General features: G+C 45.3%; 1 protein-coding gene and 1 pseudogene across 3 annotated transcripts in view; both read right to left on the bottom strand.

Annotated features, from left to right (window-relative positions):
* Positions 1 to 1,443: 1,443 nt before the first annotated feature.
* LOC150005138 (large ribosomal subunit protein eL34 pseudogene) lies at positions 1,444 to 8,238 on the bottom strand (annotated as a pseudogene).
* A 1,237-nt stretch (positions 8,239 to 9,475) lies between these two features.
* BTD (biotinidase) overlaps positions 9,476 to 19,165 on the bottom strand; it is a 29,001-nt gene continuing 19,311 nt past the window's right edge. For all 3 annotated transcript variants that reach the window (XM_090284367.1, XM_090284368.1, XM_090284369.1), the window contains exons 2-4: positions 17,648 to 17,906; positions 12,854 to 13,003; positions 9,476 to 11,618 (exon numbers count right to left, since the gene is read on the bottom strand). In XM_090284367.1, coding sequence (XP_090140493.1) covers positions 10,437 to 11,618; positions 12,854 to 13,003; positions 17,648 to 17,906 — 1,591 coding nt within the window. In that variant the 3' untranslated portion in view covers positions 9,476 to 10,436. The remainder of the gene's footprint in view (positions 11,619 to 12,853; positions 13,004 to 17,647; positions 17,907 to 19,165) is intronic.

The following is a 19,165-nucleotide window of genomic DNA, read 5'->3' as shown; positions in this document are numbered from 1 at the left end:
ATAAAATCTTTAAAATATATATATATACATATATTTATAAATAAGTGGAACAACAAATCAATGTTTCTCTCTCCCCTCCTTCCTCTCTCCAATCAATCAAAAATGTTTCAAAATGGTAATATTTTAATGTTTCAAAATGGCAAATATTAATTGGATCTAAAATTTTCAGCAATTCTTCCCACATACCCATTCAGCAACCTTCCCTATCTGTACTACTTCTTCTGTATTTCCTTCTCACAAATGTTAAATGATAATTACTTTAGCTTGCCTCCAAATTTAGGTGGCCATGGAGAACGAGGACACGTAAAAGTAGATGTAAACACATTACATATTTACCAGGGTAGATGCTACATTTCAAGGGAGGCCTATGGAAAAATTTGGTTTTGTTTAAATGACAATGCTTTGCTTATACAGTTGAAGTTGATATGAGTTACTATCATGTAAAGAAAGCACATGTCAATTTCACATCAAATATATGCAATGACATTTTTCTTATTACAAAATAATACATTATGGTAAAAAATGTAGAAAGATGAGCAAAATGAATAAAACTATCCATCATCTCACCACCAAGGGATCATAAGAAACACTGAAAGTGATTTTATTTTTCTAACTCTGTAACTGAATATGAGCCACCACATTTTCTAAATGGGGTTATATTATATACCGTGTTTGTAACTTGCTTTTTTTACGTACTATATTATAAATTTTTCCATGTCAACATATTGTATATAAATACAGAATAATAAATATGGTGTTTGATGGCTTCCTAGTGTTGAAGATGCCCTTTACCTTTATAACATTGATTCAAGCACCTACTTAGGAGAATATACTAGGTGCCAAGAAGCTTGCTCAGGTTCGGCCCTGGTGGAATTCACCATCTGAGGGCAAACTGGACGCAGGGGCAAATACACAGAACCCCACTAGGTTAGCAGAAGGCAGCAGAGCTGTGTGGTCCAATTCACGGAATTCAGAGGCCAACAGGCCTGCCTCCATGACTTTTGGCAAGTTACACAATCTCTTTGGGTTCTCATCAACTCTGTCCAATACTGATGAAGCATTCCATGGTCTCTGTGAACATCAGGCGGGCTGACACCTTCAAAGTTTTCAGAGGAAAGGGAGTGGCGTGTTCTAAAAGCAATCCATGTACACGTTGCCTAGGTTCAAAACTGGGTCACGTACAGGTAATGGCCTTGGGCCAGTCATTTAGCCTCTGTGTCTCAGCTTCCTCGTCTGTAAAATGGGAATAATAAAGGTATCTCAGAGCTATGAGATTAAATGTCACTATGTCCAGCAATAGGCAGCATTCAATAAATAAAAATTGATATCAATATAGCAGTCTACTTTGAGCTAAAATTCAAATTAACCCACAGATTCTTATAATTTTGCTTGTTTCTGTAGCCTTTGTTTTTTAATTACTGAAAAAAGCTTCATTCTTTTTATTTAACTTTCTGACTGTGCTTGTGCTTTTAGCACTTTCACAACGATTTTCTGCTCCTTACTAAGGAAAGCACTCTTAATTCTGTCACGGACACACTAAGCACACATGGATCCACCATAGGCTCTGCTGACCTGGTTTTTGGTTTAAACAACCTCATTACAATGTGAGATCTCAGAGTACGAACTCCCCGAAGTTGGCCTAGGGACGTGCTTTCCCAACCTTCTTGGTATAAAGGCGAAGGGTTCTATTACCAGGGGTTCGGGGCAGCCTAGTTTTGTTAGCTGCCGGCCGTATTGTAGGATAGCCTGGGGTGGTATGTCAAATGCTGGACCGCTGTCAATGCCTGAAGACACCATCTGCAGAAAAGCTGTCTAGATTCTTTTACCCTCCTCCCACTGAAGGGTGCGGTCTATGTTTCCTCCCTTTGACTGTAGGTGGGCTCTGTAGCAGCTTGGCCAATAGTCGGTGGCAGAAGTGCCACCATCTTCGTTCCTGGCCACAGACATCTGAAAAACTGGCAGCTTCCTTCCCCTTCCAGTCTCATTCTCTCTGGGAACCCTGAGACCTGCTGTTTGCAGTCTGACTGTCCTGAGATCATCGTGCTGGAGGACCACGTGGAGTGGCCCGGCAACCTGCCAGCTGCCCCTGCCAGTGTACCAGGCGCGGGAGTTGGGGAGCCAGCTTGGAGGTGGGTCCTGCAGCCCAACCACCCCAGCAGGAAAGAGCCAGGCTGCACCCCTGTGCCCTTCCCCATCCCTGACCCACAAACCCGGGAGCAGACTAAAATGGTTATTTCAAGTCATTGAGCTTCAGAGTGGTTGCCATTAGGTCAGCACAACGCTGATTCTGAAAATCAAAACATTAAACAAAGGAGCTGGGGCAGGGTGGGGAGCCCCCAGCCTGGGGGAGAGATGGTTCATATTACACATTCTTTGTTTTACAAAGTATCCTATAAAAAGAGCTTCCCTGTCTGTGTGGAGGCTGTTTACTTCCGAATTTACTAATAGAAAGAACTGAGAGAAAGGAATGAGCGTCTCCCAAGGTGTCTGAGCTAAAACCATCTTACAGAGAGGACCACAGGCCTACAGACGTCAGGGAGGGGCTTGGGGCTCACAGCGCGTCAGGTGGCAGCGAGGCCTGGGCTACGGACTCTCAGCTTGTGCTTAAAAAAGGCGTCTTAATTTCTTGTTTGATTGATTGATTCATTTATTTATTACACTGCTTTGCAGAAACAAATCTGATGACTGGTCCACGGACTCTCAGTTTGTGCTTTAAAAAGGCTTCTTAATTTCTTGATTGATTGATTGACTGATTGATTGCCCTGCTTTGCAGGAACAGATCTGGTGACATATGACCATGTTACCTAGTCAACATATATTCTTCTGAGGAAAGGTCTGGAACAGAATTTTACAGGGGCCCAGAGAAGACTGGGGGGCCAAACTGTGGCACATTAATTACAAAACGGTGAAATTCTTCAGCCTTCTCAAATTCATTCATAATGCCAAAATAATGGCTCTTCTTAAATCTTCGTCTCTGTATTCCTTCCACCCATAATTGTCCTTTCACACGTCGTAGCCCCAGCATGTTGACACCCAGCAGCTTAAGTGAAATGCACATTACAACTCAGAGGACATATTCTTCTTTGTTTGTTTGTTTTGTTTTGTTTTGTTTGATGTTCACTAAACAATTTGGGCTGCAGCCGTTCTTTGAAGACATGTATTTTTACCAAAAACAAAAGAAAAGCCTTTCTGTAAGTTTTTTTCCCCTTTTTGTGATGTGTCGAATAATCTTCTAAAAACTAATGCAAGGGGGGTGGGGGATGGAGGTGGAAGAGGGTGTAGGGAGGATAAATGGTGATGGGAGAAATAAAAAAATAGGCAGGTATTTAAAAAATAAGTAAAACGAAAATGTAAAAAACGGATGCAAAACTACGATAGAAAATGTTAAGTTTAAAACGAATAGTCCCAAGGAATGACTTTTTCCCCTAAATCGCTCTTTACTCGTTTTAGTATAAATTTTAAAAGTCATCGTTTCTTAACTTGCTGTTTATCGTAGTCCCTCGGCGCGTCCTCACGACTGGTCTTGAGGAGTGACTGCCTTAGAAGGAGGCGGGGTTCCGGAGCCCGGCCACCCGCAGCCAGAGGAATCACTTGAATCCACAACGCCGTTCTCCTGCCCACACCCTCCCACCGCTGCCGGTGTAAACCCAACCTCCTGCCGCAGCCCGCGAGGCCCGCGCACCCAGCCCCGCCTCCCTTTATGACTTCAGGACTCCTTTCTGGCAGCGTGGTCACCTGGTCTTTTTCAGTTTTTAACTTTTTAGTTCTTCAAATATGACCAACTTCTATCGTTGCTATAAATCAGTTCTGGCTATCATTTGCTGCGTAACCAGCTACCTCAACACTTAATGGTTTAAAACAACAACGATGACTTATTTTGTTCATGAATCTTAACATACAAGTTAGGGGAGTCTCTGCCCCCCAGGCCTCAGCTGGGACAGTTTGTTACAGATAGGGGATGTCCAAAAACCCCCAGAGCTTGCGGATGGGGGATGGGGAGAAGAAAGCAGCTTTCAGGATGCCTACACCTGCCTGAGGCTAGAGGCTAGTGTCTTTGTTATGCAAATAGATTTAATGCATCCAAGGCCTCAGGTAGATGGGAGGGGTCTTGGACCAGAGCATGATATGGAAAGAGCACACAGAGCCTGCGTGAGGCTCTGTGAATGGTCAGAACTGGGGACCATGCTGACTGCGTCACAGGACGCAGTCAGGGATTTAAAAATAAGCGGCAGACATTTTAACTAGGTCTGACCATGCTGTTTTGAAAAGGGGGTTCTCTCCATGAGGATTACAAAGAAGGAAAAAACTCCATGCAGTTTACAAGGAGACCGAGAATTCACGAGGTTTTTGGATTAAAAGTTGGCGAGCACCTTAACACAGACAAGGCCTCCCCAGTCAGAATTGAATGATTGGCAGCTACTGGTAAAGCTGAACTGTGTTTAGAAAATAGGGAAACAGTATCTCTAACTTTTTTAAAACTAGCCTGGTTTGGTAGGAAGGCAGGAATATGTGTTTGTGGGTGTTTTAAGGAGCATAAGACTTACTGGCAGAAATCCGCAAATCTAAATCCATATAATTATTAAAGAAACAACTCTTTTTCTTTTCACTAAACTCTGGTACTGAGAGTTATAATTCTGGTGGCGGGCAATTGGGCCCCACAAAACAGGCCATGGGTTATGTTTCAATTGGAGCAGCCCAGGGGTTCTATAACAGGTTCACTGGAGGGCTGTGGGACCTGCTGTAAGTTGGGAGCTCGACTGGGCTGAGGGGACTTCCTCTCTCCACAGAGGCTCCTCACGTGCCTGTGTTTCTTCAGCATATGGTGTTTGGGTCCCAAGGGCGAAAGCCCCAACAAAGAGCCAACAGGAGCGGCATTGTTGACCATGACCTAGCTTTGGCAGTCACACAGGGTGACCTCTGAAGCATTCTGGTCATTGAGGCAATCACCAAGTCCTGCACAAGGTCAAAGGAGGAAGCACAGACCCCGCCTCTTGATGAGGACTAGCAAAGTTCTGGAACAGCAAATGGAACTGGAAAAATCGTTGCAGCCATTTTTGGAAATACAATCTGCCACAAACATCATTCACTGATCTGTGTGTGTGTGTGTGTGTTTAAATCCTGTTTATGTGAGCACTAGATAATAAGCTCTTTCTAAAGGTTACAATCTTTTCTTATATGACTGCATACTCCACAATTTCTAGCATGGTATTTTACACAAACCTAATGCTTAATTATAACCTGATTTTATGTGAGCTGGAAGGTATCCACTGTTGAATCGACAATGTTTAAAAAACTAGAACCCCCAGATAATATCTTAAATCCACCTGTACATACTTTTATCTTTGATTTTTCAGGCATCCCTTTAGAACCCTACAGTTTTTCCAGATACGGGTGTGAATTTCACCCATCATGGTACTGTCCTCAGAGAAAATGCAGAATGCTGATCATTGACACTTCCTGTGGGTATATTTAGGGTGTGAACATGAGAAAAAGGTGGTGTCTGTGCTCCAGTGGAGTGACATCTCTAGGTAACACATCAGAACCCTGAGGCAAGACATGGGAGTCAGAAGATAAACTACAAACCAAGTCCTCAAGTTAAAGGGTACAGCGTCTATGATTTCATTCTGCCCAAATCGGGTGGTAATATTTCAGAAACCATAAACACTTAAAGTACTGACAAATGAATCATCGAACTTGCATGGAACGTTTGAAACAGACACGTCCAATAACCATAAAAACAAGCAACACTCCTACATATGTTATTCAGCATGTTGAAGCACCAGATTGAAAGAGCATTCTCCTGCCAGTTTTCTCACATTGGAACTGAATAAAGGGATTATTCTAGAAATAATTGCAAATAAGTTAATTGGTTCAATAAGCTTTCAGCATTCACAGGAAGCCTCCCATGAACTTTCAAAATTACACAGAACCTAATGAAAAGCGGGTTTACTTAACTATAAATTATATTTCCCTACTAATTTATCTTTGCTTAAACAAAAGTAGAGTGATATATTTGTATGACAAAAAGTCATCCAGAAAGGGTAATAATGGGTTAAAAACTATTACGAGTTGAGGATGACAGCTGAGTTCTGGGCTGGTTATCTGGAAACAGGCTGTACATAGGTCCTGGGGTGGGAATTCCACATTCTAGCTCTGTTATTGGTGTGCTGTTTAGCTTTGGGCAAGGCACTTCCCTCCCAAGCCTCAGTGTCCTCTTCTGTAAAATGGGCTCTTGTCTATTTTGGAGAACTCGTGTTTTGCGTACCTGCTTTGGGAAATGCACAGCGTTAGACCAGTGGCCTCATACTTGACCAGGATCAGTATCACCTGGAGGGCTTGTTAGACCACAGATTGCTGGGACCCCACCCCCAGAATGTCTGACTCAGCAAGTCAGGGGTGGAGCCCAGGAATTTGTATTTCTAACCAGGTCCCAGGTGCTGCTGGTGCTCCCGGTGTGGGGCCACATTTGAGAACCACTGGTCTGTATCACACTGGACTGGGGGGGTGACTGTCTGTGTGAAGTGTGTTTATGCCTTCTCTTCTTGTAAGGATACCAGTCATATTGGATTGAGGGGCCACCCTACTCTAGTATGATCACATCTTAACTTACATCTGAATCACATCTACAAAGACCCTATTTCCAAAGAAGATCACATTCTGCGGTCCTGGGGGTTAAAGACTTCACAATTTCTTTGCGGGAAACACAATTACCAACACATCCTCCAACTCCAAAGAAGCCTTCAGCTGAGGACAGCCCCCGCTGATGTCTCGGATGCAGCTCGTGAGCCAGAAACACCCAGGTAATCCACTCGCAGCTCCCTGACCCACAGACTCCATGTGAATAAATCATGTTCATTAAGGTTGGAAGCCACCCAGCATTGGGGTGATTATTAGCTGGGACGAGGTGACCAACACAGGGAAGGAGACTCGATAGTGAAGACTAAGGCGTCTGGTCCTGCTCACAGATCTTCATGTCGCATCAGCATCTGCTTTCAATCTGGGCCTTTTCGCACATTTCACACTATTAGAACTTTTTACAAAGTTTTGCAATATATAAATCCACTTTGTTGAGAAAACGTCTGTTCGTGCAGCGGGTGTTTGAGCATTTCTGAATTTCATTGCAAATCTGAGCGGCTGACTCACCACTGCCCGTCTGGGAGCGCCGCCTCTATGCCTGGCCACCTCCTAGACCACCAGCCAACAACCCGACTGGCTGCTCTTGGGTCAGGTGCCTACTCCCAGCCCAATGTGCAATGGCCACAAGGCCCTGAGCAGGGCCAGCTGTGGGTGAGGGGTGGCTCCGGTGGCTTTCCCTCAGCAGCAGCTGAGGGCAGGCAGTCCCCTCAGGCGCTGCATGGGGCTGGAGCTGGACTGGCTGGCTGTGAGCAGTGCACGGTTTGCCTTCTCTAGGAACAGGCCTTTTTAAGTCCTGTGTGAGCCCAGCTCATTTGTCTCTCACTTCCTCTAGGAGGAAAACCACAGACTGGCCCAGCTGCACCCACACCAGAAACCCGATGGCCCAAGCCACTTCCCCCAAGTCTGATCTGACCAAAAATACATTTGATTTCCTGCCTTGATGCTATTGTCAAGATTACCATTTGCTTCTTGAATTTCAGGATCACAGTGGACAGAAACAGATCACAACCATTAGTCATATGTATTTTTTTTTCCTGAAAATGATTTATTTTACTCATTTTCCCCTCCTCTACTTTGTTCTGCCATCTAGCAGCTACTTCTTTTTATTGTAAAAGGCATTTTGTTTTACTGCCAATATTGAGTTCCTCCTCATTTTTACCATGAGCAGAGAGCTCTCAGCGGTCGGTAGGAAGTCACTGAGGTGAGTGGTGGCGCTCTGCTCCAAACCGCAGAACTTGCGTCCAGCAGGTGCTTCGCAAACGTTTACTGGGTCAAGTAGTCCCACCAAGTCTGCGTTTAGGACCAGCCTCTCTGTCTCTTTCTCAGGCTGCTTTGAGTCATCTTGGCATGAAGCAACAACATGCATTTTTAAGATCGTTTCTGTTCCCTGGGGTTTGGGGCGGGGCAGCCAAATGAGTGGCAGCCAGCCACATCCGGAGCCACATGCTCCTGCCAGCTCACCCTGCTGGTGGGGTCTGCCCTGGGGAGGGCGGCCGGCTCTGTCATCTGGTGGGAGAGGTCCACTCCCACTGCAGAGGCATTTCCCAGGGCTTCCTCAGGAATCAGGGCTGTTCCTGCGTATTCCCTGAAGACGTGACTCATTGCGGGCCTTTATGGGCGAGCAGTGAGTCAGTCAGCGGGGACCTGGCTTCTTTCCCACATGGATGATTCAACACACCATCCACGGATGAGAGAGAACTGGAGCATAACAAGGTTTCAATAAGTGGTCCAAGGTCTGTGCGGTGAAAAGTAAACAGTGAGGCCAAGACAGGAAACCTGATCAGCTTGATTTGAGGACCTATGCTCTTTACTATCCTGCCCAAAAGCCAGAAAAAGGCCTGGATGCTGCAGGGGGATGAGGAGGAAATTCCATTTTTTACTTTATATAATTATGTTCATATGCATCTGTTTTTTAAAACCTAATTCCAAAAGGGGGCTATAACTAGCCCAGGCCGGGTAGCTCAGTTGGTTGGAGCATCATCCCACACACCAAAAGACTGTGGGTTCAAGCCCAGGTCAGGGCACATACCTAGGTTGCGTGGTCAATCCCTGGTCAGGATGCGTATGGGAAGCAACCAATCAATGTTTCTCTCTCACATCGAAGTTTCTCTTTCTCTTTCAAATCAATAAACATGTGCTCAGTTGAGGATTACAAAAAGGGGGCATATAACTAAATAGCTACAACACTGAGGATGCAAACCACAGGTGACTGATTACCCATACTCTTTAAAAATTATCCAGTTTCCACTTAAAAAATGACTGGAAACAGTTACAAGGCATAGAGTCAAAATGACTTTGAAATGTCAGATAGGAGTAATGTAGAAATGAGTGGCCTAACGATGTCTTCACCCACAGAATATGACAATTTTGCATCTGGAACTACTATGTGGGAGGTCCTTGCTCTGTACCTGGTGGACTCTCCAAAACACCTGTTGAGTGATTAAATAAATGAATGACTAAAGCAGGCCACGCTCCACAGCAATGCAGGCAACTTCTCTGCAAGAGGTACAGTGCTTCTCTGCAAATGGAAGGCCCTTCTTGGGGGGGTGTGGCATTGAATTCTACCAGCACCCCTCCATCCTGCACAGCCGGGCAATAGTGAGGCTCTCGCCCAAAGCTAGCATGATTTACAAAGGTCCCTGGAATTCCTGGGTGAGACACGCTGTGCGGAAGGACTCCTATTATTCATACCTTCCTACTGCGGCCCCTCTCTCTCTCCAGCACTTTTTTCCAGTCCCCCCTTTCTCTGGGGCACTGCACTCTTTCTTTCCGGTAATGGCGAGTCCTGCTGGACACATTCTCTTTACTGACAGAAAGGCAGATGTGAGAAAAACGTCCCTTCTGATTTTTTAAAAAGATTTCATTTATTTTTAGAGAGAGGGGAAGGGAGGGAGAAAGAGAGGGAGAGAAACAAACATCAATGTGTGGTTGCCTCTCGTGCACCCCCAACTGGGGACCTGGCCCACAACCCAGGCATGTACCCTGACTGGGAATCAAACAGCGACCTTTTCGTTCACAGGCCAGCACTCAATCCACTGAGCCACAGCAGCCAGGACTTCCCTTCTGTTTTTAAAAGCTGCTTCAAAAATCCATAGTTCTGCTGTTGCTGGTGGCTATATAGTGCTACCATTCCATCTAGTTAGCATTTGGGTTGAGCAGAATGGGAAGAGGGCCCCACAGCAGCCATTTCTAATGCAGCTCTTAAGCTTTGAGAGTTTGTTTCCTGCCTTAGAAAATGTTTGAGGTCTTGGGTGTCACTGATCAACAAGAACAAGGAAAACATATACACCACTGCTTTGTGGATATGTAAAATAAAAACTGTCACTTAATTTGTTTTAGCTCTTTGTTTTAAATCCTCACCCAAGGATATGTTTATTGATTTGAGAGAAAAACATTGATGTGAGAAACATCAATTGGTTGCCTCCCATATGTGCCCCAACCAGGTATCAGAACCACAACCTAGGTATGTGTCCTGACTGGGAATCAAACCCACAACCTTTTGGTGTACGGGACGATGCTCCAACCAACTGACCCACCCGGCCAGGGCTGTTTTAGCTCTTAAAGCCAATTGTGCAATGAGAGATTTGCTAGAGAAAGATGTAGCTTTGAAAAGATAAATGTGGGTAGAAAATACTAGAAAATGTCTCAATAATTTGCATTTAAGAGGAAGAGACACTGGGGGAAATCTGCCTCCCCTATTTCTTCCCACAGCTCCCAGGATGGGCAGAGGTAGTCCCAGTGCCGTAATCTGTGGCCTGTGCAAGTTCAGGGATATCCACACAGTAGCCAGCACCCAGCCCTCACTGCCCATGGTCCCTGTCATACAACCGCCCATAGAGGGCTGCTGTCACCAGGCCAGAGGATAGTCTACTCTTTCGCAGGAAATAGTGGTCATTCTCCCAGCCCAGCTGGTCAGGGGTTTCCAGGGTCATCTCTGAGGTCAGAAACAGAGGAAAGATATAGGAAGTGCTGAAATTACCCCACAGGTGAAACTCAAATATCCCTGTGGCCTCTGTGATCTCCTGTCCACAAGTATCAAAGCTGAGACCCCCACACTTGACCAAGGCGCAAACTTGCACATAGTAAGTGCCATGCATGGTATGAAGGCCGTCAAAGACCCCCAGAGCATACAGCTCTTCGGACAAAGTGGGCCTCTGGTAAAGTAAGTAACAGCAGAGGCCATTGGCACAGACACGGAGATAGCCTTCCTTTTCCCATATGGGGACCAAGGTGAAATTGTCATACATCATCTCAGAGTGAAACATGGGAGGAGCATTCACATTCCATCTGGTGGCTCCATCACAGTGGACCTCCTGAGAATCCTTCTCACAATATGGGTCACCTGCCAAGATTTTTAAAAATTTACTATGGGATGTGTCCATTTTATCTGTGGCATTGTCTGTACCAACAAGACCCTGTGGATTTTTGGCTACCTGGGCAATTATAAGGTGACCTGTAACACTTTTCATGTCATGGTGCCAAAAGGACTTCAGAGGCGTGTGTATGCCACTTCCAGTCATGCCCAAAGATGGGCGGTGGATGTTAGCAGCTAGAAAGTTGACACCAAAGGCGATGGCGAAAGCACTCTGAATCTGAATAGCTGCCAAGAGCGGGAGCTGGTTCATCCAGGCAGCTGGAAACACGATGTGCTTCACTTCAGTGTCTCTGAGCAGTTGGATGGCAGGGTGGAAGAACAATATATCAAAGCAGGTAAAGACGCCAAACTTGCCGGCAAAGGGGGTATCGAAGATAATGTGATCCACTTGGAGAGGGGTGTCAAAAGCTGCCTCAAAGTAGAGGTTGTGTTTGCGGTAGCGGTCTACAAGGGTTCCATTATTGCTGAACACAACGTTTGTGTTAAACTGGTATCTTCCATCTCTTGGGCACCCCGGGTCACTGCTATGACAAGGCTGCTTCGTCCCTAGATTGGCCACCAGGAACATCCCTCCTTTGATGGCCATACAACTCAGGCGCTGGAGGACCTAGGGAGGGGAAAGGCATAAATAAATGCACAAATAAATGGATTTTGAAAATCCCACCTTTTGTCTTATAATTTTAAAGTGGAAATGTAGCTGTACTGTGTCCACAATATATAAATCATGATCATAAGTCAATGAAAAAAAGCAACCACTGCTGAAAATGTGCAAAGGATATGAAGAACTCATAGAAGAACAAACACAAAGGACCAGCAAAACACCTGAGAAGATGGGTCAGTCTTATTAGCACTAAGGAAATGCAGATTTAAATAATACTGAGATCTATTTCTCACCTTCATAATATTGGCAAAAATTCAAAAGCTTATTCTATCTTACATTGACCAAAAGCTGGGAAAATTGGTACTCATACGCTATTACCGGGAATGTAAAGTGAAATCAAAATCTTTTAAGGGGAAATTTGGTACTCTTTAAAATAATTTAGGGGGAGGCTGCGAGGGGCAGGCAGAGGGATTGAGTAAAAAAGAGAAAGAACTCATGAATGTGGACAATACTGGGGTGACTGCTGGGGGGAGAGAGAAGAAGGTGAAGAGGGGATAAATGGTGATGGACAAAAACTTGGAGTGGTGAACACACAGTGCAGAGTACAGATGATGATATGCTATAGAATTGTGCACCTGAAACCTGTATAATTTTGTTAACCGGTATCATCCCAATAAATTCTATAAAAATTTGTTTTAAATGTGCATATCCTTCTGCTGAGAAATTCCATTTCTAGGAATCTCACCTTACAGAAAACTTAGACATTTTACAAAAATATATGCACAAGGATATTCATTGAGACATTGTTTATAATAGCAAGAATTTAAGAAGAATAAGCCTATATAGCATGTTAAAAAAGAGGATGTCAATTATAAAATGCACAGAAAAGGAAAGAGCTGTTTGGAGGCCCATCAAACTGTGGTAGTTTCTCTAGGAAGGGAAGTAGGATGGAGGATGGGGTATGGTGACAGTGAGATTTTATTTTTTTTTGTTTTATAAGCATGTATTCATGTATTTCTTGTGTAATTAATAAACAGAGCCATCCATAGATGAGTAAGTGCCTTGTGAGATCAGACGTTCTTTAACCAGATGAACGTGTGGCACGTGGAGTTTGGCTTTCAATTTTAGGGTCCCAGGGTCCCCTTTCAGTCTCATTTAACATGTCTTGGCTTTGGCCCCTGGCTTGGTTCATCTCAGATGCCTTCGGCCTCCTGGGGAGGAAGTCTGGGATGCTCACACACCTCCGTGTCAGTGAATCGATGGGGCTCCAGGCATGGGTTCCACCTGACCAACCGGGGAGACGGCATGAAGTCCAAAAAGGGGTAAATGGATGTTCTTGTGAAGTTGAATCCATGAATGCCATCTTCTGGAAACACTATAATCTGTACACCCTGTAAGTCAAAAGCATCACAGTATGTTATCACATGATGGGAAGCACCACTCCCTTCATTTATTTCTTTCATCATTCATTCATCTGAGAGCCATCAAGCAATGGCTGTGTACCAGGAACCAGGGGCTTAAAAACAAGTTGCTGAACACTCATCAGGGATCTTAAGTCTTGGGGAAGCCAACTCACCTGGCCTAATTCTGAGGGAACAAAGACAAAGTCCTCTGGGAACAACCATGTACCTGGGGGCATGTCTGGGGAAGAAGGGTTAAAGGGAGCAGGAGTTTGCCAAGCAAACAGGGGTTTGGAGTTTGTTAAGATTTTATTTATTTATTTTTAGAGAGAGGGGAAGGGAGGGAGAAAGAGACGGAGAGAAACATCAATGTGTGGTTGTCTCTAGCATTCCCCCAACTGGGGCCCGCAACCCAGGCATGTACCCTGACTGGGAATCGAACCAGTGACCCTTTAGTTAGCAGGCCAGTGCTCAATTCACTGAGTCACACCAGCCAGGGAGGGTTTGGAGTTCTTGGTGGTGCAGTGGGAGATGGGGCCAGCTAGAAAAGGTCTTGAGTATTGGGTTCATTAACTGATGTAGTATCTCCAGGCCATTGGTTTTTAGCCTTCACTGTGCATTCAATTCAGATGGAGGACTTCTGAAAAACAAACAAACAAACACAAAAAAATCCAATTCTTGTGTAGGAGTGACGCTGGAGCCCACCACTAGAAAGTCCCACAGTGTGACTTGGCCATTTAATAAAACATTGCACTAAAGGTTACAATGTTATTGCCCTGCAGGATATTAGCCAGTTTAGCACCTATTGACAAATTCCTTTCAACACTCACTTCACTGACTGACACTCACTACTCTGTGTCGAACCAGCTCTATCGTCTTACTAGCTCCTTCATAAATTAATGAGTTAAATAAAAGCTTTGGCACATGTTCGTTCCATATTCATATAACTCAGGTTTTTAACTTTTTGAAAATTATACTTGGATAATTTCCTTTAGTAGTCACAGAACTTTGAGAGCACTGAATGGGTTTTTTTTTTTTTTTTTAATAGAAAATGAGACTTACGTATTGATAGTAGATTAACATTAAAATTGAATTAGATTTCCTGACTACACATCTGCCAGGAATGAGCAGAGGAAGCAGACCTGAGCTGGGGCAGAACTTTGGGTCTGATGTGATTGCCAGTCTTTTCTAGGAACATTCTAGGAAGTAACATTCTGATAAATAACTCGAGCAATTTTCTGATAAACTCAGTGAGTTCAAGAACTCCTGAAGAATCATGGTTGCCAACCCAGGTGATTGAGCAGTATCATGTCTGTAAGCTGGACTCTTTTCCCTACAAACGCATCTACCAGGAGAGAAATATTTCAGTTGGCTTGTTCAGGAATCACTACCTATCACAAGTTTGATATAAAACTCTGACACATGCTTTGCATCAATTTGTCTTAGAAATTGCTTTAACACGTCTAACTATTATACATAGGGCAGCCGAGGTATCTATAAACACTAAAAACACTCAAATATGCCCTGGCCAGTGTGGCTCACTTGGTTGGGCATCGTTCCCTGAACTGAAAGGTCACCAGTTCGATTCCAAGTCAGAGCACAAGCTGGGTTGCATGTTCAATCCCCTGGGTGGGGTACATACCGAAGGCAACCAATCGATGTTTCTCACCTTCTCTTTCTCTCTCTGTCCTTTCGCTCTAAAATCAAAAATAAAATGTTTTTAAAAAATAAAAAATAGAAACACTCAGATCAGTAGCTTCATCCCTGCTTCTGGACCACAAATAGAGAAGGAATGATGCCTTGCAGTTGGCATGCATTTGACAAAAACATGCTATACATTTCATCTGGGGGCAGGTTATTAAAACGCAGGGGGATGCTGCAGTCACAGTCTCTGGGTTTTAAGATGGCAGCTGCCAAATGTCCTCGATGGTCTTGTGGGTGGGATGGAGAAGATAGAGGTGGGTGACATTCAGTGTCATGCAAGCAAACACCTCTGTGCAGAGAGCGCTCTGGAGTGGAACTGTGTCATCAGGAGGTCTGAGGGCAGAGCCTGGGGTTTATTTACATGTAGACACAAGTGAGGTGTCCGTCAAATATGTGAGTGATGAGAAGGTAACCAATATGCTGAAATTTAGCAGCATAAACGTGAAGTCTTGCTCCTGAGTTAAATGAATTTTATCAGCACAGGAGGGCAGTGGCAGCACCCAATGTGTGTCTGTGTGTGTGGAGAGGGTGCAGGAGTTCTCATTGACAGCAAGTGCCTTATGAATGCACAGAGATGTGGCTGTGAAAAGCTTTCTGGGGACAAGACTAGAATGAAAATGGTGACAGATTGTCTCCACCCTGCCCTCAGGTAGAATCAGGAGCACAGAGACAACCAGGGAAGACTTTGATAGACGGTCTGAAATCCTCATCTCTCAAGGAACTGTGGGTAGAGCCAGGGATACATGCCCTGGGGGAGAGATGCCAGGGGGCATGACTGGGGAAGGTGGCACTCCTCAGTGAGGGACTCTGTTCTGTGTGGCTTAGAACAATGGGTGGCTGTTACAGGGATGCTGACTGTCGCTCATTGAAAGGAAGAACTTTCCCAAAGTGCCAACTGTCCTCAGCTGGAACCAGTGTATCCATGGGACAGGAGTTCTGGGCCACTGAAGATGTTCAAAGAGAGCCCTGGCCAGTGTGACTCACTTGGTTGGGTGTCGCCCTGTAAACTGAAAAGTTGCAGGTTCAATTCCTGGTCAGGGCACGTGTCTGGATTATAGGTTCAGTCCCTGGTCAGCGTGTATATGAGAGGCAACTGATGAATGTTTCTTTCTCATATTGGTGCTTCTCTCCCTCCCTTTCCGTCTAAAATTGATAAGCATTGAGTGAGGATTTTTTTTTTTAAAGAGATGTTCAAGAGAAGCTAGATGTCAGGTTGGGAACAAAGAGGAGCGTACCCATCAGAAGATGTTGGACGAGGTCCTTACATCTTTACGCTCCCTTCCCACATTGGTTGTGTGTGTGTGCATGCATGCGTGTGTGTGTATGCATGTGTGTGCGCGCACCGTCTAGGCTAGAGTGTTTAAACGTAGCCATAGATAGTGGTTGTTCAGGCAATCCTGTCTGTGCTGACCACAGACCGGGACTATTGAGGGCAGGACCTGCTGGCATGATTAGGTCTGTGCTCTCAGCTCACAGACACAGGAAGGTTCTGCTCCCACGGAGGCAGAGCAGGGCTTCCTCCATCGGCTGGGCTTACTCACCCAACCACCAGGGTTAAAACCCAAACTTCCCTTTGGTTATGGATTTCCCAACAGGGCACTTTCTTACAGTAACATCTGGCACTGACATTTCCTTCTCTGCCCCACCCTTCCTGGCAGGAGTCGGAAATGCCAGCCAAGCAGGAAGCCTTCACAAAGGCTGGCACCGACCTCCCTTTGTTCCTTTGGGTTCAGTTCTGTCTGGACTGAGTTCTCAAGACTGTTCACAGTTTGGTACTGAGACCAGAAATGAGCCCTAAATAATCTGAAGGCAGCCGACAGCAGTTCTGTGGATGCCTACTATTTCAGTTCAACTCAGAATGGCTCAGAGAGAATGACAGGCCATCATCATGCCGGGTGGTTTTCAGATGTTCTGCACATCAGAAGCCACTGGGAGGCCAGCAGTTGAAGTGGTTGGTAGCCACCAGAGGGAGATGGGGGTGGGGCAAGAAGGGAGGACTGGGGGGCGTAAAGGTTTTGTGTTGAGGGCCAGTGATGATGTTTTGATATTTATTTCCTGCTACTGAAATTTGAATCTGAGAGAACTGTCCCTATTTCTGATGATGTTGGTATTGCAAAGAGACAGAGTCATAAAGTAATAATCAAATCTTTCTTTCTTTCCATGTGTATTCCTAAGAAATAGAGCCAATTGATTTTGTATGTAAATACCAAGAGCAATTTAACTGGCACTAAACCCACGCCCTGGTGCAGCCCTTCCCACCCTCACCCCGCACCCTTTCTAAATGTTCTGGAACCTGTCCCCAGTGTGTGATCCCTCCCTGGTACTGGCTACAGTTGGCAGGTCCTAGTGAAGGGTTTTGTGTATGTATTTAGGTGTCATTTATTTGTCTTTTTCCTACTCTGTTCCCAGCATTTGCTAATTTCTAGTGTATACTCTGTAGTCTCAGTCCATGTTTGATTCCATTCCATGGAAATAAATGTTGTACATACAAAAAAAAAAAAATCCCAATGCCCAGTCCATAGCCCATCCGACTATGCAGGCGTGGAACCCAGGCTCCCGCATTTGCTTACAACTGGCCACGCGACTCCTGCATGCAACCACATCGGAGAACCAGGGGTCCAGCCCTGACTCCAACGACTGCAGGTGAAAAGCATCACCCTGGGATCTTGCGAAAATGCAGGCCTGATTCAGCAGGTCTGGGGCGGGTCCCACATTCTGCATTTCTCACAAGCTCCCAAGGGCTGCGGAGGCTGCCGGTCTGTGGACCCCTCCCTGAGCAGCGATGCTCTTGCTAACTGACTGCCTCAACTCGGCTTTCCCAACCGCGCCGATTTTCCGTGGGGGCTGCAGGAAGCCCTGACCGAGGGCTAAAGGGCTATTTCCCCCGTTCTGCGAGACAAGCGCAGGCTCTAATGCAGGAGCGCGTCTTGCCTTTTGGGCCGCAGTCATCACTTGCTGTTCATAGATGTCGAGGTTCTGGTTCATCAGCTCCAAGGCCTGCTTGCGGCTGGTGAGAGCGAGGGGGTTGGGACTCGAGATCAGCTGGTGCTCATACACCGCGGCCACATAACAGTCAGTGTCACGACCTTCAGCCACGCAGCGCTCCACCGTGCGGACTCCCAGGGCCACGGTGTAACAGGCACAGAGGAAGAGAGCAAGGCTGGCTCCGGACATAGTGCAGACCGTAAATCTGGAATGTAACGAGGCCAGGGGAAAACAGCTGAATCAAGACTCCTGCCAAGAATTTCACTTTTGCAACTGTGATTTATTAATTCCCAGCAATTAAACTCACCCACCGCGGTACTGCCGCTCAAAGAGCTTGTTTCATGTTCCTAATAAAAGGGTATGTGTTTCTCTCCAAACACGTAGCTATGTTTAAAACAGCTCACTGTGTTAATAGTCTGGTTTGAGAACATTTCCAAAACAGACCCAGTGTTTGCGTCACTAATCGCTCCTCTAGCTGCACATTTACATTTCGGGCAATAACAATTATTCCGATTGTTTTATATCATTCTGTGACAGTCCAAATTCCAACCTGCCCTCTGTGCACACAAACACATTGCGGGTCAATCATTACACTGGCTATGACTGTCCTGCTCCTAATAATACGCTTGGCTTCCCTAGTTGTAAAAACTGGGTGGATTAAAATTCTCCCTGAATTTCTCTGGTTAGTAATGACTATGCGAGGTAAGGCTCGCTGTACTCAACACAACATTCTTTATTTGGTGCAGAGAAACTGCTGACTTCCACTTGATCGACTCTGTTATGAGCAGATAAAAAGAAGATTCCCAACCAAACCACACTTTTTTTTTCCTCCTTGAACTTGACAACTGCCATTGCCCATCATCATTTCTCAACCTCTGTCTCTGTGACTCTTGCTAGAAAGCATACTCATTTGAAAAGGAAATCCTCTCGCAGTGATAAAATGAAATTTTCTAGAAAACAAACTAGCATTTTCTAGAATGTCAGCTCACCTTTGTAGCTCCTACCATAAGAGATTAGAAGTAAATTATGTCCCTTACAATGACACTTCTGACTGCCTTTTCCCCTCCAAGGACAGGAATTTTTATTGCTAATCGTACATGTTACTAAGTGTTTTCGAGTGAAGAGTCCAATTCTGCCTTAGAATCCACCCGGCCTCCCAGCTGGACACCCACCCCTGCTCCTGGGGCACAGATAGGCCAGGTGGTGTGCCAAGGCCCGCGCGTGCTCTCTGGAGATGTGCTGGGGCTGACCAACTGCCCAGGAATCTGGATTAAACACCGCGAGAACAAAGACGAATCGAGGAATCATATTGCTGTTCTTTAAAAAGGAAAATGACACCCTGCCCAAGTCTGACTCATAACTCCTGTGTTTGCATTTCAAAACCAAATTCTCCAGGCTGCAGATTCCTTTCTCATTTTTCTTCTCAGAAGTCCCAGAAACAAAAGTCACCATAATTATTTTCAG

The sequence above is a fragment of the Furipterus horrens genome, unplaced genomic scaffold (genome assembly GCF_987537825.1).
Source record: "Furipterus horrens unplaced genomic scaffold, mFurHor1.1.pri manual_scaffold_7, whole genome shotgun sequence".
Classification (NCBI taxonomy): domain Eukaryota; kingdom Metazoa; phylum Chordata; class Mammalia; order Chiroptera; family Furipteridae; genus Furipterus; species Furipterus horrens.
Note: the sequence above shows the minus strand (reverse complement) of the source record. Positions and strands in the feature narration are given on the sequence as shown.